Genomic DNA, 22,947 nt, shown 5'->3' on the forward strand with positions numbered 1-22,947 from the left:
ACTAGCTGAAAAGGCACTAGCCTTCAATAGATTTTCTTTTGATTTAGAGAAAGACATGCAGAGAAAAGTGCCATTAAGCTGATAGACTGCTTTTTCTGAAGCTGCTATCAAATTGTTAAGGTATAAAATTAAAGTAAGAATCTGTTTTTTAGTTATTCAGCAAGAAGGACATAGTGCTCCTGTGCTTGTTGACCATATTATTGTTTGCTTATAATTTGAATCAAATGCTACTTTGTGCATCTGAGTGTTGGGCAAGGAGGGGTGTGTGCCATTGGTATATTGCAGTAGTTGGTGGTGTGTTGTGCTGGTGAGTCACGTGCAGCATTTGAAAAGGAGAGCCTGGAGAAAAAGCAAAAGCTAACACTCAGTGTAGAAAAGGAAGAGTGGGTTACAGCAGCATACTCTGAAAACGTTTTGCATTATTATCTCATTCTCAGTTGCAGGTTTGAGCAAGGCCTCTGATCACCAGTGTAGTAGTTTGTTCTGTCCTTAACAGTTGGTGCTGTACATGCTGTGGTAAACAGTTATTTTTTCATTAACAATGTAAATAATGCTATGCTCTGATACGGACGTTTATTTACATAAATCAATTCAGACTAGTTTCATGTAGGTGACAGGGCACCAGAAGCATCTCTGCAGAATTTCTGTTATTACTTTCATTCAGTACTGATTACTCTCTAACATTGTAATTTCCTTAATCCCAAGGTATTTCCAAATTCTTTATATGATCTATAAAGTACTTACTAGACTAAAGACTACTAATATAGGGACCAAACTAGGAGAGCAATCACATGGGAACCTGGCTTGAAGTGCTTTGGATCGCAAGCTTAGAGAATATGTGTTATTTTAACCTCAGACAATGGTAGCTGTGATGACAACATCTTTTGACACAGTGTCCTGGAGTTAACACCTCTGGTGCTTTGGGGCAGGGTACTGTCACTAAAGGAAATTCAGCATGGGAATTGCCTAGTAGTACCTGAAGTCAGGATCCTCAGCTTGTGTTCTAGGATGCAACTTATTTCTTTGGACAAAACTTCTGTCAATAATAATTCTTGGGGAAAAAAAAAACCTGTCTGACTGGTAGAGATCCTTCTGAAAGAAAACAGATCCCAAATGTGATCTCATTTTTTGGAAAGTAATATTAAAGTGTAAGGAAAGTGGATTGTACAAGGCATTGTACACTTACAACTCAAAATTCTACTGCTTAGCAGGTTTATTGAATAGTTATTCGTATTTGTAATGTCTCTGGCGTATCTGAAATGGAACAAAGTATTCCATTAGCAAAATCTTTATTGTGATGATTATAGTGTGAGGATTTGTTTTAATTTTAGGTTAATTTTGCATACAATTTGCTTTAAAGAAAATACTTTATAATAAAAGCATATGTATTCAATTACTTTCCATTGTATGCTTGTAGTATGAAATTCAGCGAGTCCTGCAGTATTTTTAATGCATTGTCTGTCCTGTTAGTATGATGCATAGTGATTTTACATACATACTTTGATCACATTTGGGGGAGTGTTTTTATGTCGTTACCTCCTATGTGGGATTAGATATAACCAGAGGTCAATGTGACAGAACAGACCTTGTGAATTATACCAAGAATTTATTAGTCAGGTCCACTGTAACTGTAAAAACAGTTCAGGTTCTGTTTTATATTAAAATTATGAATAGCCATCCTTTGTATGCTTTATAGTAATGTTAAATGATAATATTGATGTAATAAAACATTTGTTGCACAGTAGTATTATTGTATTGCTTCCAATTTTAGACTTTTCCGACTGTTCTCCTATGTTGCATTTTCCTTTCGTTTTTCTACTTACTGAGATAGTTTTATCAGCATCAGATAGAAGACAAATGCTGTTGAGAATGTGGGTATGATGACTGTGGGTAATCTGTCCCTTTCTTAATTCATAGTATGCTAGGTTTCTGCTGTATATAAACCATCATCTGTGACTTGCATTTATGATCTGATGGCTGATAAAACTGTCCCATTGCATTCTCTGTTTCACTTTTGATGACTCATTTGTGTGGTTTTAAAAAAAAAAAAAAACAAAACAAAAAAAACCACATTCACGTATGTTATGGCAATTCTGCCTCTTCCAACATCTACCAATGGTAGGCAGTACAACCAAAGCATTCTGCTATTAAGGAAAGGGTAGTAAATTAATCTTTGTCTGCATCCTATCAGCTGGTATATTTTAACAACATAGGCACTGTCAAATACTCATATTGCATGTGTGAAATTTTACAGTACATTTTCAGAATTGTGCAAAAATTTGGCCAATAGTGTGCAGACTGAGAATCAATGAAATCTGCTTTATTGACCAGTAACCTGTGAACCTCTACTGCTTAAAAGACAGTAATCCTATAAGGACCTGCATTGTCAGATCTTATAGTTATGGCCATAGATTGTTATTTGTGAGGTCCATAACTTCATTGTTGTGAGAGGCATTCCTATCTTGTACTTTTTTGAAGTTGCAGGAGAATGCAGAGAAAAACTCTAACCAAGATCAACCCAAAAGATGGTACAGAGAGAGTTGAGCATGTCTCAGATTAATTCACAGTATGATGCACGGTGATAGCAATTAAGAGCCTATTAAGTTGTTTCAACATATTGTTTTAGCAGTCTGTGTGCATATATATATATATATACGCACACACACACACATAAAAGTTGCATTAACTTTTATAGAATTTTGGTTTAAGTTATTACTGAAGCCAAATATGGCTTAAGCAGTGCTTAAACTACTTTGGTTTATGATACTATTTTTCCATCTCCTTGCTGTAGTTTTATATTGACTGTTGTTCATATAATATTGTGTGTATCTCCCATTCCATTAAGGAAAGTCAGTACTATACTAAGTCCTGAGCTGGTCTGCTATGTGCATGTCCTCCAAACAAGGTAGATTTAAAAGACCAAATTAATTGCACCTTTGACCTGCAGCAGGTTTGAATACAGTCTTACAGAGGTAAAAGGTTAATGCCTCAAATTACTGTTCCTGATACATGGGGAGGGGTAAAAAGACATTCAAACATTGAAAAGACAAAGAAGAGTATTTAATGTAAAAATTATTGTAAGGATGGAATTTGCTCCTTTTTCCAGTGGAAATGGACTGGTAATGCTCTGGTGCTTTGTGGCTGATTTCTTGTGGTCAATGCACCTCATTTATCTTGGTACTCTAGTACTGTGCAAAATTTTTCAGTTCCAGGAAAAGTCTCTTTTCTGTGAGTACCTTAGCTTGGATTTTTTCCAGGCAGCATCCCTTTCCAGCTTGTTATTTTGCAAATTTTGTGATAGGCTCTTTCATGGACCTCACAATGTAATTAAAAAGAATGTTGACTTCTCTGGAGATCTGTGCTCTGTCCTTTCTAATAACTTTATAAGGTGATAGGAATTGTGAAAATATTGCATGGTGCTGCTTCAAACGAATACCATGAGTTTGCTATTAGCTTCATATAGCTCTTCCAGAGAAATAGCAAGATCTACCTGGCAATACTACACTAATCAAAATTAATTTTAACATCCCCTCCCATCCACCTGCCAAAAAAACCAAGGCACTTTTCCCCAGCAACGCATGTGCTTCTGCAGAGGGAAACATCAGAAAGAAGTAAAACAATCTGTGAAACCCTGAGAGCAAGCAAGTAAGATTACAGCCAGTAAAGTAGTGGATTTCCATTTCATTTTACTTCTCAAGCAAGAAATAGAAATTGTGTTTCAAACTTCAGTGTCTGACTTGGCCAGTCAGATTTTTTCCCTCTCTTGCTAATCTAATCTCTGAAGTCAAAACTCTGAATGAGACTTTTCCATGTCTTGTTTGAGTTATTGTTTCAGTTTCTAGATGCAGACTGAGGCAGGTGTTCACATTAGTAAGGACACTATTGTGCCAGAAGGATGAAAAGTTTTATTTCTAATGAATATGTGTCATGCTGCAACTGCAACCATTGATATTTGGGGAAGTGTAAGACGAGAACAAAAGACTCATGTTTTAGTGAATGCTGTAGGTAACAGGAAAAGATATTTGAAGTAAAAATACTAAATAGGAAAAGAGACTGCAAGCAAACAATTCAAGTAATACCTTTTAATATTGCTCTTAAAACACTGTATCTGATTTTACCCTATGCTTACATGGTGTGTAGTTATGTCTTTTGGTTATGGTTTTAGGAGACAAACAACTACTACTATTCTGTTCCATTCATTTGAAATGTGTGTGTGAAACCTTCTGCTTCTTCCATTCCTCCATCTCTCTCCCTGAATCTGCTTATTGATGTCCTAATTTTTAATACCTATACGAATTCATTATTCAGGCCACCCTTCATGTCTTGGATAATAAACAACAAGCATTCTCTCTTCTGCTTCAGGGTTTTCCAGGTGACTTTGGAAATAGAGGTCCCCCTGGTCCAGATGGGAATCCTGTAAGTATCAAATTGTGTGTTGATTAACATGGTCAAATTTCTGACACTCAATATTAACTCCCCTCACAAATGGGAAGGAGACTTTTGCCTCAAAAGCAATGTCTTGAAGTCCAGAGGAAAAAAAAATTGGACTGTTCCTTTTCCATGGAAACTGCTAGGATGGTACTGTAATGAGCAGTGGTATAAAAAAAAAAAAAAGAGAGAAAAGAAACAGAAAGCTGAGAGAACACAGTTTCTGCTGCTGCATGTGCTGACTACCTTGAGAATCAGATGTCTTGCTCTCCTCATTGCATTACTGATTAATATTTCATCTTCAAAAATTCTTGCATTGGATAATTGGGTATGACATTGTGTTGTTTATTTAAACCATCATTCTAAGATCACTTTAACAAAATGGGATTCTGCATGTGTGCCAAAAAGCTAGCTTTTGTATGCTTATGCATTTGATAGTTGATTTCATCCTTTGAACTGTTACTGAATACAATTATGCTAGCATGTCATTTCGTGCGTTATAATCAGTATGATAATAGCTTTGTCTTTGGCAGCATGTGCAGGCTAAAGTGCTCTCATGGTATGGTATTCAGACTGTGGCATGATCATGTCACTTCACTGGTTACCCTCAAAGGAGCTTAGCTTTGCTGTCTTGCTGTATTTGTAGGGAAGCTCTGGCTGCAAGCTCCAAACTCAGATTTCCTTTGATAAACCAGTGAAAGGGTTTTGGGCCAGACAAGAGATCAGCAATAAGTGCTGGACGAAAGAGCAGCTGATGTAAATCTGCTTTTATTGTTCGCTGCTCCTTTGGAAACTAGTATAAGTTTGTCTCTAAAGGTTCTGATACGGACCAGAGTCAGCAACTGGGCAGGTATAGTCTCCTTTTTGAAAGCCTTTCGTGGCACTCATGTTAGAAGCTTATTTTAGAAAAGCTTACATGGATTTTGCTGGTGGGTTACCAATGTTTGGTGTAAAGATTTTGGAATATAGGACAAAAATTATTTTGCATTTCTGGTCCCTGAGGCAAAGTTCTCCTTGTGGGAATGTCGGGTGATGTCAGTATGGTGCTTTTCATCTTGAAAGCCCTCTGAGGGGTTGTGAGTGTCACCAGCTGCTTTGCAAATGATATAAAAAGGTGAGTTCTCCTTCCCCTCCTTGTACTCCTAAGTGTCCTTCCTTTCCTGATAAAGCAGATGTGCTCTCTCCACATGATCTGCAGAACAACAGTGCTTTAATAGAAACAAGCTCAGAAAGCCCGGCTCTGAAACTACAGACTTGCACTTTACAATAAGCCTGTTTTAACACAAGCATTTGCAAACAAGTTCCTTCTAATCTGCCAAGACAGCTGCTTATCTTACTGCCTTCTCAGACAGGCAAGAACCCCTCTCCCCTCCTCCCCAAAAGTCACCCTGCAGGGCTTGTTCAGGCAAGGGTCCAGAGCTGCAGCTGCAGGGGGCTGCAATGCTAATGGGATATTTACAGAGCCTGTTTGAGAGCTGGCAGTGGATAGCAGGGGTTCCCTGGGAGGCTTGTGATGGCAGGAACTTGAAGGGAAGACATTTCTTCCCATGTGCTGACTTGACATTAATGACATTTGTCTCCATGCCTAATTTCTTCTGCTTAACAGAGTAATGCCATCCTTCATTTCCACAACATCCTCTCAATTCTCTCAGGATGTCAGTCTGCCTTGGAGGATGCTGCTAGAGCATTCAGCTTCCCCTGTGGTTAGTTTGGAGCAGGTTGGAGAAGGTGCGTAGGCACCAGAGGAGGTAGGAAAGCATGAAGGTGTCCTCTGCCATGCCCAGCAGCCATGCTCTGTTGGACGTCTTCAGGATGTGCTTAGATTTGCTTGCATAAAAATTCCCCTTCACTGTAGGTGCCGATAGGCTGCAGTGAACCCTATGAATGATCTCCGTTGAACAGCAGGTCCTAGATGTTGGGACAGCCTGTGTGAAGCATGCTGACCTGGAGGGCTACAATACCCCTTTCATGCAGGGTAAAGAGACTTGGCAACTGTTTTCCACGGTGTTTGGAATTTTAGCTGAGTTAATTTTATCTGCTGAGTTAAACTTGAGTGCAACAGAGGCAGTAGTAGAGTATCGCTGAATTTGTTACTTCTACATAAAGTACAAATACTGTAGTTTATATCAAGAAATAACTTTTCATCAAGAGAGTGTAGCCTTTAATTTGCAAAGGTCTTTCTATGAACCGAGCCATTTTTCTATTTATCTTTCAAAGGAATCTTAAATTCTCATGGTGCATTTTTTTTTTCACCTCCAAAAAAAAAAAAAAAAAGCAAAAAAACCCCACAACTTTTTTCTTCTTCTCACTTTAAATATCATTATAACAAATCTCATATTTCTTGGTAATGCAGAAATGATTTCATGATGCAAATGTCTTCAGATTTAATTCTACAATTGGGGATTTTAAAAAACATGTTCCCCTATACAGTGTAAGCTGTCATTCTTCAGGAACTCTCTATAAAAATCCCAATTGACTTACTTTGCAGATCACTTTTGTTTATCTTATCACTGGGATTTTTTAAAAATAGAAATATTCAGATAATCTAAAATTAATTTTCTTCGAAGGGAATTGTTGGTGGTGGTGGTCCTCCTGGGTTTCCAGGACTGAGAGTGAGTACACTTTTTTTACTTACTTTGATATAGCTTCATTAGAATATTTGTCTTTTATGTTTATGAAATAATAAAAACAAATATAAGAATCCAGGGATTTAAACAGATTTTGGTTTAGTTAACCATGATTTTAATTAAAATCACTCTACAAAACTACTGTCATATTGCTGGTGTGGAGTACTTGTATACTTGGTTTGGTTTTATATGCTTATTTCTAATCTCATGTGTCTGGGTTTTTATTTGAAATAAACGAGCTTGCTAGTTTATACCCCTAAAGCCAGCATTACTTTTTGAAGAAGTGCAATACTTTCAAACATTTTAACATCTATCGCCCTCATTCATTCCTGTATATGGCTACCAAATTCGAAGCAGAATTATTTCCTCAGCAAAATTACTTTCTCTTATATACAGTATCATATTCCAATTGTTTTTAGCATTTTTAGAATAAGGTTGTGATGTTCATTATGGAGTTGCAAGCTGTAGCTGTATAAATACAGATGCGCCAGAAAAACTCTGACATTAATGAGTGCTACAGGAGGTGGGAAAGACTGATACTTTCATACCATGTAGTCTTATTTTAAGTAATTCATGGTTTTACTGATAGAGGACCTGGAAGTGATTCTTGATGTTGGCTTAGTCAAGGCTGGCTGCCCAGCTGTGTTCATAGTTCATAACACGTGGGAGAAAATAGCATGTTTACACTTTAGTTAAGAAAGCCATGAGTGTCCCTAGTGGGTTTTTTTGATATCTGGAGATCTGAAACATTCTTGATAAATTTGTTAGTTTACACTGATGGTCATCTAACTTTTCCTTTGAAGTATGACAGTCGAATTCCATTATTACTATCTTTTTAATTATATGTTCATATCAAAAAGTAGTCATATGACAAGTCCCTCGCTGCCTGATTGTGGTTATGGCATTTCTGTAGTGAAGACATACAAGCTTGGTCAAGGAACCCCCGTGGCTTCCAGCCTTCGATCATGCAAACATGACTCATTGTGTTCTTGTCAGTTGACATACTTGAACCAATTGAACAACTCTTGAGGCTAGAGGTTGCACTCTGGAGAATTTTGTTTTAATTATAGTTTGCTTGTTTTTCTTACATGACCATCTTTGGAATTTTATCTCAAGGACTTTGATACTTGTACAAATGTATCTGAGGTGGTTTTTTTTAAAAGCCTGCTATATATAACTTCTAAAAAGATGCTGTTACTGATTATTTTGACTAAAACTTAGTCAGCAGTGTAGCCATTTCTAGAACTCATGAGCATCAAGAATGTTTGCATGGTCAAAGCTCCATTTGCCGTGTTGCTGAGTTGCATTCACTTACACAGAGAGATCAAGTATCAATAATTTTTTTGTGAAATATAGAAATTATTTTCAATCCTCAGTCCAAAGCCTTTGCCATTTGTACATAGCTGAAATATAACCATAATGAGAGCTATTTATTGAAAAAAAAAATCACATATTTAGACTTTAACCAGCACAAAATCAATAGTTGTTTTGCCTGTGAACTCCAAGCGGCCCACCATCTCTCGTTTCTATGTGGGACTCTTGCACAGTTCCTACTGTGTAAACGAGCATTGATTATATGCCCATGTGCTCTATATAACTTGTATTCGAAGTGAAGACAAGAAAGCAAAGCATAGAAACTGACATTTCTTTTTTCATTATGCACAATTGCTAGGTGTATAGATTTTAGTTGTGCCATGTAAAAATTTGGAACAGGACTTTTACAGAGAGTACACTGATATTCACATCTTTTATTGGAATTACAGTTTGACCCTCAGAACTCTTGGAAACTTTGCATCACCTGCTGCAGTTCCATTTGGCTGCAAGGAATTAGGGGTCTTTTATGGATCAGAGAGCTCCTTTGATCCCTACACTTGTGTGTCTATAGCTGAGGTATATGTATATATGCTGAAAAATTGACATTTTTGGAGGCAGAAATAATTTTGCAAATGAACTTCTGGTCTTAGTAGAGTTAAGTGCTTGGATGACAAATGTGTGAACAAATATATGTATGGACAAATCCTTCTGATGTAGAAATGCAGCTTCATAAGAGTAGAGTCATTGTGCATCCTTCCAGCAGCTTAATAGATCTTATGGATATATAAGGGTGTTTTTAAAGGTATCTTCTTTGATTTAGCCAAGACACATTAGAAATGCAGCTCAGGGGCAGTTAACTCTCCATGGTTGACAAGGCCTTACTGTTACAGTAAGATTTTGCAGTTGAGGAAAGTGGCCCAGCAACATTTGGATTTCTAAACAGGCTTTGAAAGTTTCCAAAGCATCAGCAAATCTAGTTGGGATTTTGAAATAAGATCAGGACAAGTCCTCCTTAAAAGAACTCCGGTGTCTAGTGACATGAGTCTTTTGTGGATACTAACACAGTGTATAGGCAGAATCAGTAAAATTTACTATTATGCACTCCTCTGTCTCTGCGTTACATCTTATTAGTTACTCTGGTTCCCACTTTCCCAGTCAATAAAGTAATTGGAAAAGCTGTGCTTTGTTCCAGAATTTCTTTACAAGAACCACTGTGCTCTTTAAACTGCAGCAGAATTTCACAAAGACACCAGTGGGACTTCAGGTGACCCCAGCATCCCCAAGTACAGCTTGTGTGGTACAGCCCTGTTCCTTGACCACACCTGGTCTCCAAATGGGTTTGTGCACCCTAGCCTCTGTTTTCACATGACCCTTATTCAGGCAGATGCTAGTGGTCATCCAGAAGAGGAGGCTCTGGGGAGACCTTATAGCGGTCTTCCAGTACCGCAAGGGGGCCTACAAGAAAGATGGGGAGAGACTGTTCAGTAGGGCCTGTTGCAACAGGACTAGGGGTAATGGTTTTAAAATAGAGGGAGGTAGATATAGATTAGATATTAGGAAAAAAATTTTACGATGCGAGTTGTAGAACACTGGAACAGGTTGCCCAGAGAGGTGGCGGATGCCCCATCCCTGGAAATATTCAAGGCCAGGCTGGATGAGGCTCTGAGCAACCTGATCTGGTTGGAGATGTCCCTGCTCCTTGCAGGGGGGTTGGACTAGATGACCTTTGAAGGTCCCTTCCAACCTTAACCATTCTATAATTTTATGATTATTATATTACAAAACGCAATATTGAACATGAGATGAAATATATTATTCTGGAAAAAAAAAACAGCATTAATTCAAGTAGCTTGTCCAGCTGACCTGTATGGAGTGTCAAGAGCTAATTATATTTTTGTGTTTGTTCATGAGAATAACAGCAGTGAGCAGCATCAGCAAGCTGAGTTCAAGAATTTCCTTCCTTCCCTGACTTTTTCAATATACAAAGCTGTTGCCAAGTTCAGAGTTTTGGCTGGCTGAGCAATCAGTCTCTCAAGATTTTCAAGGCTATGGGTTTTTATACAATGAAGACTTTCAGAAAAATTATGACTACAGTTATCAGAGCTAGCTGTTCTTTTTACATTTTTTTTTTAATTAAAAAAAACCAAAACCAACAAAAAACAATGAATACTATGAAGCATTAGTTTTCCTTTCCTGGTATCTTATCTTTTTAACAGGTAAAACCAATTCGGTTTTAGTTTCACTTGTCACATAGAAATGGTCAAAAAGGTACACTTTGTGGAGCTGAAGTAATTTTTGTTTTCTGTCTATCAGCAAGTTTTAACCAAACTGATAAACATGTGCTAACATATAGTGAGGCTGTTGTAGACGGAGGATGATTTTAAAAACTGACAGGCTTACCAATTCAACCCTTTTCCTATCAGTAAGATAATTTTTCAGTTTTATTTTTGTGTAGTTCCAGATCTTTGCTGTTAATTAGGTCAGCCAATATCTCTAGAGACTGTGACAAGAGTTTCATCAACCTGAATTTTTTAAAGTTGTTTGGAACTTCTTCCTGCTGCCTTTGTAAGCCAATTTTCCCAGCTCAATATCCCTTTGTGATTTTTCAGTCAATCCTATTGTTACCATAAGTAAACATTTCAACATATGGTATCATTAATACAGAAATACCTTGCTCAACTAGTGTATATAGCATAAGTAAGAGACAGCAATGTAAACAATTTATCTTGGCATCAACTAACATGACAGAATACATCATTTAAGCAGTCATGCAAAGCTGAAGCAATGTAGAGTGGCAATTTTCCTGGGAGCTTTACCAAGCACTATTGAGACGCTAAGTCATCAGTCTTCCTTTTTCTTCAGTGAGCCATGAGTCTGATGATGGCTGCAGAAGACTGTTTTTGCTAACATTGCTGAAAGAGTCTCCAGAGAATAATGAATGTATGCTGAACTGTACATCAGTAGGTGTCCATCTCATCTTTTCCATGTCACTCTCATTCCACAGAGGAATAACACTGCCTTTTTTTTTTTTTTTTTTCTTTTCCCCAGAGGTAGAATAGGCAGAAAGTAGATAGACTTTTCCTTCTGCAATATAGTTTTAGCTATTGCTAACTCATTTCTTATGAGTTCAGTTCACTATCTTTCTTTAATATTATTGCTGTTGTGTTGCTCTTTTAAGATTCTGAATTTTTTTTTCATTTCTGGTTCACTATTCTTTTTAAAGTCATAAAACTGTCCGTATAAACCCCAGAAAGGAGAGATGTAGAACAAAAAAAAGTTACCATGCCCATCAGAACTTAGGTTAAGTTTGCACACTTCGTATTTTTGAAGAATCTCATCTGTTTTTTTTAACTTGTAGAGGTAACTGAGAAATGAAAAATCCTAGAAAAAGTCACTTTTAATGACAAAACTCCCAGTAGAATAATTCTTTTAAGCCAAATTCTATGCTTACAGAGTAGTCATGTGATGCAACTCTAAGGACAGAGGGAATAGCTACCGAATGTGCAGCTGCAGTACAAAGGAAAGCTTCTTTACTCTGCATTGCCTAACACACTGCTACCTTCTCTTGAATACACAATCTTCAGGAAAATAGGAAAGTTTGGTTTCTTGTGTTTCTGCAATATAGTCAGGAATTGTAAAGTTGGAGAGCTTATATGGATACTTTTTTCCCCAATAAATTAGCCTGAAAAACATTTTTATTTCTATCTGTGGTACAAAAAAAAAAAAAGCCGCATTCTGTTACCAGTATTTGTTACTTCATTTCACCAAATGTTTAATGCAGTCCCTTTGTTGCTGTTTTGTAGGGAGGAATTGGGCCAGCAGGACCAAGCGGACCATCAGGAATTCCAGGGCCCATGGTATGGTGGTAACCATTCCACAGCCCAGTGCTTATGCTACTTTCCAGATCATAGACAAACATTGGATTTTTGTTTTCTTCATTTTAATAGGGTTTCCCAGGGAGTGTGGGACAGCCTGGAATGAAAGGTGATAAGGTGATTTAAATATTTGTGTTATCTTGGAGATATATAGTTCTTTCAGACTCCTTTCATTAAATCTTGAGCAAAATAATGTACTTGCCTTCCCTTTTTCCTTTTGATTTCTTTTCTGACGTTTATTTCTTAAAATTACTTCAGTCTCATGATCTGATACTTTAGATAAACTTACATCCAGACAGGGCACTTACTACTGGGTTTGGTATTCAGTGCTGTTTCTGTAAGGTTTCCTAGCAGGGGTGCTGCAGTGCAACATCTTGTGTTGTCATTCAAAGATCTGTGTTAATTTTAAATACTAAATATTAAATTCCTTTTTCCCATTCTGATAACTACCCCGTTTTAAGCCACATACATATGTCTGTATAAAGTAATATGTTGTTTAGGGTGAACATGGCCTTGCAGGAGAGCCAGGAGACCAAGGGTACCCAGGAGACAAGGTAATGTATAATTGTTTTGTTTTACTAAATTGTCCAATTTCAAGCACTTCAGCAGGCTTCTGAGTCTCTTAAAATGCAACAATTCACTTGCATAAAAGTAAAATGGAGTAGTAAAAGTTACTGGATACCACTGAATTAACATATTTTTGAGAAATGCTGTGCTCGTTAAAACTTAGTTGTGGAAAGTAGTGAACAAAGACAAGTAAAGGGCATGGGCAGAATTCTGGCTGCCATGTGTTCAGAGATGCATCAAGCAAGAAAATAATTATGGTATGATCTGAAACCTGCTAAGAAACTGCTGTAAAAGATATTTTTCTGTTGAACCTTGAGGTTCATCTGCAGCTCACCTGGACCAGCTGTGGTTAGCGGCAGCACATGGTCTGGCATGCTCCTTCATATCATGAAACTGAGATAAATAAGTATCTTCTTTTCTATTTGGCTAGTACATCAGAAGTCACTGAAATAGCACATCCTGTGAGAACTCTTTTGATGAAAGTTGAATGTTAGAAGACGCTTCACATCCTGCAGAGATATTTTGAAGCCTGTTTCAGGTGGCAAAGTGTAGCCATCTGTTGCTTCCAACATAACACAACTATACATTTTCGTATGTATTTAATAGCTTTCTTTTCTTTAGGGTGCTCTTGGTTTACCAGGGCCACCAGGGATCAGAGGAAAGCCAGGACCTCCAGTAAGTTTACACATCAATTTTTGCTCTCAATATATCACTACATATTTTTGTATTCGATACTACTTTGTATCTTATGTTCACAATGCTTGCAATCCTCTAGAGCTACCTAATTCAAAACGCACAAAGGATAAGGTCTAAGGTCTGCTTTTATTTCTAGTGACTGATTAGTGAGTCAGATCCTAACATGTGAGATTTTATTACATAGATCAGTGTATGTGTGTATTTGTATATAATGACGTCAATATAAGATGTGGACAGGACTCAATTTTACTATTATTAATTGCAAAACTACCATTTCTTTGGCTGTGATTAGGTACTTAAACTATATCGGTAAGTATGTAAACCAAAATCCATAATAGTTACTTCCTGGACTTTTAAATAATACATTGTTTTTATTATGAAAACAGCTATATGCTTCAAGGATTTTTTTTTATATGACTATTTGAACCATCCCAATTTTATTTGTCTAAAACTAATTTGCATTTTTTTCTTGTGACTTCAGAGGGATACGAAGAAGAACTAGTCTTAATTGAACCCAAAGAGAGGCAGTTCTAAAATTTCCTATTTAGTGGAAAAGTAATCTCAACAATTTTGTTGGCTTTCTTTTTGATAAATGTTTTAAAAATCTTTATAACAATCTGTTGTTAAAAAAATAAATTATCATCAACAATCTAACTATGTGGATTTTTTTAAGGGGAAAATTGGAGATCCTGGATCCCATGGACTGTTGGGTCCTCCAGGACCTGAGGTAAGAAATAACTTGATAGAGGTAAATTGAATGTCATTTAGCTCTAAATTACAAAAATAAATGGGTTTGCTTCACAAAAGATTGTTGTCTTAGTTGGATTAGGGAATACTTTTTATTCAGTCAAATTTGATTAATTCCTTCTCCTCCATAAAGTACAACAGATTCTGGCTCATAATTTTTTAATGCAAAATATTAATATACAGGATCTTTGAATACATTACATCCTATATTACATGTTCCCCTTGATGTTTCTAGAAACAGCAGAATGTGATGAATTAATGTCTTAGAAGGGGAGTACTTTGAATTTGGTATAGACATGACAACCCGTACCATATGCCTTTTAGTAAAGATTTTATTGGGAACAAAAAAAAAAAAAGGCTATGTTGGGATTTGTTGGGCATTGCTGTGTGAGCAGGAGGAACAAGGCTATGGCTGCCCAGTGGCAGAACCAGTCAGATCCTTCTTCAAACTGTGTCTCCCCTTTTGTCCAATACTAAGATAGTGATTGGTGTTTATAAATGTGCCCTGTCCCTATGTTCAAGCTTTGAGTACATATCAAATAAGAAACAGAGGACTGTTAGATCTCTCTAGTTGCACATTTTAATATGTATTTCATTTCCAGTATAAAGAATAAGCAGTCATATTCCTAATTTTCTTCCTACGTAAACTGCTGTAAATGAGTTCACTAGAGCAGCTGAAGTCTATAGTTGCCTCTGCACACAACAGTGGGAGCAGGTCTGGCAGGCTTCATTCATCCTCCTGGGTTTTTGGGTTTTTGTATGCAGGTCAGCAATGAATTGCTTCCTAAATCTTTCCTCTGCAGCTGTGCAGCCTAGGTACACCAGATGAGAGTTGAAATAAGCCACCCACTCATAGCCAGGCTCTATTTGAGAACTGCAGTGCTGATGGGCAGGAGCAGAGGGAGGGACAGAGGTCTCATGCTCGCTCATTGGGTGGCCATAGGAGGGTTGGCTGCCAAGTGCATTTTTTTCAGTGCAGAAGTCCCGCATTTTCAAGCCAAGTGCTCGTCTGGGTATGTTGCTGCAGAGCTAGGGTCTGTTGCGTGCCTGAATGCGTGCTGCTCACAAGCACTGGATATCTTTAGTGAGTGCTTTAGGCAGCATATTCTTAATCAGTTTACACATTTTCCTGCTTTGTCACGCATCTAAAAATGAAGAGCAAAATTTAAATTTTCTGGAGAGCTTTGTTTTATTGGTATGACAATTGGAAAGTGCTGATCTGACTATTTTAACCCACAATGCCTGTGTTTACTGTGTACAATGAAGTATGTAATGTTTATTGTTAATATGAATTAAATTAGACAAGGTTTTAACGGGCATCCACATGTATTCAGAGTATTTTATAGTTAAATTTCACTCTACGAATCACACTTAATTATCCCCTCAAAAATGAGTGTGATAGTTTCCTTCAGATGTGCCTTCAGATGTGCTCTGAGTATTATAAATAGGTTTCATCTGGAGCAAAGGGAGCATTAGTCATTATCTTCAATAGAACTTTTTTTCTGTCTGTGCAGTATTATTGTCTGAAGTCGTTAGCTTATTCTTTCAGGAAGATACTCATATGGGATTCAGCTGCTATATTTCATGCTCAAGGCAATAGCATTACAAAGGAAAAGGATACATTCAAATAATAGTAAGCAGTCAAAAAGGCACGTATTTTGTAAGTGAATCACTGACTGCTTTGAGTTGTTCATTTAAAAAAAAAGTTTATTTTTAATGCATCATTTATCTTACCACATGCTGTTTTGAGGCTGTGCAAATAGTGCCATCAGTGCAGTGATAGCATAGCCTTCTATTTCAATATTGCATCAAATAACTTGCATGGAACAAACAAAAGAAAAGCAACAGCTTTTGCAGATCACTCATCTCAAGAATTGTATAATCATTACAGTTGGAGAAGACCTCTAAGATCATCAGGTCCAATTGTCAATCCAACACCACCATGCCTACTAAACCTTGTCCCAAAGTGCCATGTCTACATGTTTTTTGAACACCTCCAGGGATGGTGACACCACTACTTCCCTGGGCAGCCTGTTCCAGTGCTTGAGTCTCTGAGGCACTGACTTCAGTACAAAAAAAACCCAAGTCTTGAGATAGTAACGATCTGATCACCTCTGAATGTTTTGTTAATTAAAGATTATGTAGATAAATGAGAACAATAAATATGTTAATTGTGTGTTTAAATGTATTTGATACAAAAAAGCAACACTTTCACAGCATGGTTACAGTGCATTTGTGTTGAGATAGCTGGTACTTCAGATTTTTCTGACCTACCTCTAGTTTGATTAAAATGAGTGAACTCTGAAGTTCTTTGCTGGCAAAAGGCCACTTCTGCGGCAAGATTTGGAAAATAATTTATAACGTACCAACTGCCAGGCTTCTGGCTGATAGGAAGATAGGAATCTACATTTTGCATTTCCTTAGTAGAAGTCATAATACTGAGTTATGTTCTATGCCAAACAGTCTCTACTGAAAAGTACTTTACAGCTGGAAACTATACATTGATCTCCTGGCCTTTCACTTATGAAATAATAATGAATTTTTAATCTGGAGTAGCTTCACCAGGTTAGCAACCTGATCTAGTTGGGGATGTCCCTGATCCTTGCAGGGGGGTTGGACTAGATGACCTTTGAAGGTCCCTTCCAACCCTAACCATTCTATGATTCTATGATTCACAGGGAGCTGGCTGTTGAATAACTCTTGGCAAATTCAGATATAGGGAGAAATGTTACCACTCCACTACTCAGAATCTGAATGGCAAATGCCACTGCTGAGGTGTTTTAAGAACGCCTTTCTGGTTCCTTCGTTTTCTGGAATTGTCTTAAGTGGCTGTGTCCTAGATTATTACAGTTATCTCATGGATTATTAATGTGAGAACACCTTGGAAAATAGTGTTCTAATACTACCATAGCATCTGCATTTTCTCTGTGGTAGTGTTTAAGAAGAAAAGACTAAATCCAATTTTACAGCAAAGACAAAAATGATAAAGATGTTAAACTTTTAAATGCATTGCTAGTGTTGGTGCTGTCAGGCCAGTAGCCCTCTCACATCCAAAGGCTTTGCCCGACATGGGAAAGTTTCCAAACGTTCTGATTGTTTTTACTGTGGTAGCACTTGCACATACTTAGATCTCATAGTTCTTACTGAATTCCTTCCAGAAATATTTAAATAAATAAATAAAGTAGACAGATTCCCTTATAAAAGTATAAGAATCTTTCTAAATAGATGTTTTTCTTTACAGATTGTCTTATGGAATGTTTCTTGCCATGAGGGAAATTGTCTCTGTGTCAGCATTTAGCACTTGTTCACACATTAGAAAGTTAAAGATTTACAGATGTACAAACCAACCCACCCCTCAGTAACTACTTAATGTCTGTAAATAAACGAATTTTAACTTAAGAAAGAATGAGTTAGCAACTTCCAAAGAATTGACCTAACTCTTCAGTGTATTTCAGTAGATAAGTGTGGTCATGATTTTTAAAAATTCCTCTTGTGAACTGTATAGGAATCTAGGCTGATATAAGTGAGTACTTTAGGTAGCAGTGAGTGCCTTGGTCACATGTGAATAATCTGCTATGTGCCACCTAGAGGCATGTTGGAGTTGTTGCACAGCTCTGCTACTAGTTACTGCTTTATGGCAAAAATAGATTATCACCGCTACGTTTTGCAAACTGCTGTGTGTTAGGGTTGTTCCACTTATTGTGGAAACTCCGATCAGTACTTTTTTACTCTGTAGTGGTTTGCTTTAGTACTCATTAGCATTCAAGTGCTAAAACTGATTTTTAAAAAGAAATAATAATCCTTTTTCATATTTTGTTTCATAAATTTATTTTTTAATATAGTAACACACCTACAAATATTTGCATCCCATCTAAATCTCTACTTGTAAGTCTCTCCTGTTAAGAACAGGTTATAGAAAATAAATGAAAGCCCTATGAGTAAGAACAACAATGCCCTAAATACTTTTAAAATTTTATTCTAATGTGGCAGCTAAGGGTGAAATAATATTTTCTTTTAAGCCTCTTGCTTTAGTGTGATTTCTCTTTACCTTTTTGGTAATTTTTTTTGTTGTTGTTCATGTCAGCTAATTGTGAATAATCAGTAGAAATTATTATTAACTGTGTTTGAAGGTCAGCTGTTCTGGAAGAATAGACTATTATCCACCTAGTGAGGCAATACTTCTTTCCAGCTTAGAGAATCTAAAAAGTGGCTCATGAAGCTTTAATGATGACATGTATTAGCCTGCCTTAGTGTGGAAGGGTGCCAGAGAGAATTTAATGCTGGAAGTTCTTAATGAGATGTTCTTTAAATTGTTCTGAACATGTATGATGCTTTGATTATTGGAAAAATATGCATGCAATATAAATTATATTTATAGTTTTTAATCTGTGATGATTTTCTGTTAAGGAAGAAGGAAACTTGTTTTTACTAGTGTTAGTTCTTTATGAGAATGTTCTCATGTTTATGATCTTTAAATTGTACTAAATATTTTACTCAGAGGAGGAACTTTTCAGTGGCAATCTTTCTGTTTTCAGATTTAATGAAATTTTAAAGTTTATAAAATAACAAAATCAAATACTATCTTGGCAGTTGACTTTGTGAGCCCTGTGCTAACTAAAGAGTCAATTACCAGTGCTATACTTTATACTGGAAATATAAAAATTATGTTTCTTCACTGGATGTTTATTTGAGTTACTACTTTATTGCATTAAAGGTTAGCTGCCTCATTTTTTTTTTCATTAAAATACACTCATTCCTTATAAAGCAATCTACACTCAATCCTTATACAGCACTGGATTCCTCTAACATAGAGGCATCACTGTGGTGACCCACTTAGTGCCTACTGGACAGATGCTTTGAGGTGATAATTTTAGTTGATTCATTTCCTTTGCATATTCGTTTTTTCTTTGCCAACAGCTGGGACATATACAACACACTATTTCACAAAGGCTTATTCTGAAAATGCTACATGCTGGTGACCTTCAGTTTACTGCCAGCCAGACCTGGATTAGCACCTGCTGACTTGGAGGCAAAAGGCTTTCTGCCCCTTTCTTCATTTTACAGTGATCACGTCCTTAAAGTGTGGCCAAGGATTAAAGGGCTTCAGCTGCTCTCTAAGCTTTTTTTTTTTTTTAAATAGTTGAATTCATGTGTGCAGGACCGGGTGGGTGCTGGCTGTTTTATGGGAGTTTTTCGTGCATCAAGACAAATCCAGTGGTTTAATTTCAAACATTGCTTAGTGAATAAATAGTCATATGCTAAGAGAAATGAAACCCATACATACATCTGCTAAATGGAGTTTAATGAAAGCTGCCTAAAATCTGTCACTTATCCAAGTCCTTTCAAGTAAACTTAATGGATTTTGACATTTTGGGGATGGTAGAACAAATCTATTTCTTGTTTCTGTGATTCAGGTTTGTTAAATGAATGAACAGAATCAAAACAAGTACATTGGAAACATTCCTATGCTGTAAATCATGTGTCTATATGATTTCTTTAGGGTTTTCCAGGAGATATTGGTGTACCTGGATTAAATGGCCCTGAAGGTCCTAAGGTAAGCCTATATGGAAACTTACTCATACAATAAACAGAATAAATCTCTGAGGAAAAGCTCTGAGAGATGGACACTGGCATTGTGAGAAGCTAATCTTCCTGTCAAAATACAGGTACTTTGCCTCAGGTATTTATATGAGGAAGTTAATCTAATGTTTAATGCTGTCCACTCAGTTATGAAGGTGATTACTGTGTTAGGTGGGAGCATGTAATGGCAAGTGAAGTACAAGAAAATTTAGAGAAAATGCTATGGAGCTAGAAACTAGCATATATTTCACCTATGTTTAAATTAAATGTATGCCAAATGCAGGCATTTGTCTGCTTGCATCTCTGTAGTCTCACCTGAGTAATACAGTGTTGGGGTTTTTTTTAAACAAATTTTGAAAGAAATAGTAGCTAAAGGTATTGAAAAAAATGGATAAATGGATAAAATTCAGATTAAATAATGGATAACATAGTATATAAAATAATAATAATGGATAAAATTTATTTGCCAAAAAATGAATGTCCCCGATTAATTTAGCCTCTGTTCTTCAGTAGACTAATATTTATACCAAGCTTAGGCAGTTATTCACATGTATGGCATTTTCACATGTATGGCATTTTCAGTGAAGCTTTGGATAAAAGCACATATGGGAATTTTTTTTTTTTTAATGGAAACAGTAGAAACTAGTACAAAAAGTGCAGGTGGGTCAGAAATTAACTTAGGCTGAATAGTATCTAAAGACTGACTACTTGTTGAAAGGCAAGTACCAGTTAAGTTTTTTTCTCACCAGCCTTGGGACTATTCTTGCATTGTATTTTCACTGATAAATAGGTAGAAGTATACTGGAATGAAATTTCTGTATGCAACAGAGTTGAGCACCTGTAGATAATCTTAAAAACTGCACTTTGTACTAATTCATCCCACTTCTGTTACTTCAGACCAATGCATGAATGGGCTAAAACAATAAATCCTACTGTAAACTTAGAGCTTCACACCTAGCAAGAAAAAAAGCACTGCCGGATCTCTCTGAAATAAAAGCACAGTAAGGTGGTTAGAAATTAAGTGAAATTCTAGAGCACATGAGGCAAAGTGTCTCGTTAATACCACGGCACAAAGCACAAGAAGACTTTATCTAAGTAGTACACACAGTTCTGGACACTTGTATTCCAGAAGGACTCAATTCAGTGGGACTAGATGCAGAAAAGGATACTTGAATGATTGTATTCTCAGAGGCAGTTTGTTTGTCCTAGCAAAATGAAAGGCCTTTTTGAGCTTTGTAAATAAACCAGAGGGCAGAACTGTGCAAGGCCGTCAATATAATTGGTCCAAGGACAAAGCATGCAAGTTGTCCATGAATAAACAGAGATGGAAATGACAAGATTTCCCATCAACAGAGTTGTGAAATTCTGTGGCAGACTACTCAAGTAAACATAGGACAGGGAGCAGTAAATACTTTAAACATATAGTCTTATTGGTACCTGGAAGATTGTAACAATCCCTTCACGCCAAAGTTAATAATTCATGAGAAAATCTCAAATAATCTCAGTTGCCAAAGCCATAGCCAATCTTTTCTACATCTCATATCTTTCAACTGTGTCAGGAGCCTTCTCCCAAAATAGTCCAGACATGAATTTACGAGGAAGGCTGAGAACTCGTTATGTGATGTGTCAAATTGCGAAGAAATTAAAATACATTTCCAGAAGCAGGTGTGGATTCTGATCTATTGCTTTGCTAACTTGTTTGTATGCATATATAATATTAGCAGCCTTATATGAATGAGTTTTATCTGACCATTGCATTGGCAGTTACTCCTGTGTTTCTGAATTACTAAAGTGCTTAAAAAAACCTTTTGATGCAACACTGTGTCTAGGGTCTAGGGAAAAAGGAGAAGAGAAGTACTATAGTTCTTGAACTGCAGGTTAGATTTAATCCTCCAAGCTGATACATGAATGATGTAACTGAGATCTAATCCCTGATGCCCAGTTTCTTCACTAAGTGAGATCATATTCCACATTATATCCAAAGTGCTAGATTAGATATTTTTATTAGAATTGGATTCATATCTATACACGTATTACTGATCTATTGACTTTTCACAGATTCCAGCAAAAAAGTACTAAAAGATACCCTGCAAAGTTTCAGACTCTGTATTCCTTTGATACAGAAATTACATAGCTTAACAAGATTCAGTGGTCTCCAGCATATTTGGTTTAAACAACAAAAAGCTTAGACAGCCTGCTCTAATCAGGGAGAATTGATGGCTTACACTTGGGAAGGAAGATTACAAAAAATTCTTACAGTGCTCCTAGTACCAAGGGAGAAGAGCTGCATAATACTAGAAATGTTTGTCTTTTGGGATTCCCAGCTGTCTTGTATTGTCTGCAATTTTAAAAAATTTCCTCCAGCTTTTATTTTTAGAAAACTGTTCTCACTGTGCTGCTCTTTTCCTGATGTTTTTGTTTATGCTTCCTCAGAAGCAATACCATTTTAAAAGCCAAGAAAGTAGGGTAAGCTTTATTTTTTTAGCAGCTCGTGTGGCAGAAATTCAGCTGCTTGGTGGAAAGTTTAAGCTCTGTGAGTGCGATTGTTCTGGATTGTCAATTTTCCCTAAATTAGTGCAGTAATCAGCAAATCTGACTTCTCTAAAATAATGTTCAAAGGATTAATTACATAATTTGGTCTACAGCACATTACTCAGCTTGGAAACAATATTTTAGAAGGTGTTTGATCTTGATCCACCACTTATTAAAAAAAAAAAGCCCACATATTTAGGAATGTTTTTAAGTAGTTCTGAAATAATTTAGTTTGTTTCCTCTGTTATTCTTGCAAGTATTTATGCTCTGTAACTGAGAAAAGTGATAGGAAAAGATGGTCAGAATATGCTGACTACAACTATAGTTTTTCCAGCAGTGTGTGTTGTGCCATGGAAGTAGTTGAGAACTTCCTTCCTCTGCTCATTTATTCTTGTTGGGATAACACATTTAATAGAAGTGGCTATTAGGAGTTTCATCACTTCTGGAAGGGTCAGTCAACTGGGAAGTTATATATGTAAAATACAGGATACTCCCATTTGGTGACTCCCTCAGTTTTTTCCAGACACTTTGGCACATGTCTAATGACTACCTTCATTTTCTGTTTGTTGCCTGAAACCTCA

At 36.7% G+C, this 22,947-nt stretch overlaps 1 protein-coding gene across 1 annotated transcript in view; it reads left to right on the plus strand.

The window, feature by feature from the left end:
* Positions 1-22,947, plus strand: part of COL24A1 (collagen type XXIV alpha 1 chain) — a 143,341-nt gene that overhangs the window by 45,523 nt on the left and 74,871 nt on the right. Inside the window, exons 13-20 of the mRNA XM_086754112.1 lie at positions 4,363-4,416; positions 6,996-7,040; positions 12,173-12,226; positions 12,317-12,361; positions 12,745-12,798; positions 13,433-13,486; positions 14,181-14,234; positions 19,755-19,808. Coding sequence (XP_086610238.1) covers positions 4,363-4,416; positions 6,996-7,040; positions 12,173-12,226; positions 12,317-12,361; positions 12,745-12,798; positions 13,433-13,486; positions 14,181-14,234; positions 19,755-19,808 — 414 coding nt within the window. The remainder of the gene's footprint in view (positions 1-4,362; positions 4,417-6,995; positions 7,041-12,172; positions 12,227-12,316; positions 12,362-12,744; positions 12,799-13,432; positions 13,487-14,180; positions 14,235-19,754; positions 19,809-22,947) is intronic.

The sequence above is a fragment of the Chlamydotis macqueenii genome, chromosome 8 (genome assembly GCF_036417535.1).
Source record: "Chlamydotis macqueenii isolate bChlMac1 chromosome 8, bChlMac1.mat, whole genome shotgun sequence".
Lineage (NCBI taxonomy): Eukaryota > Metazoa > Chordata > Aves > Otidiformes > Otididae > Chlamydotis > Chlamydotis macqueenii.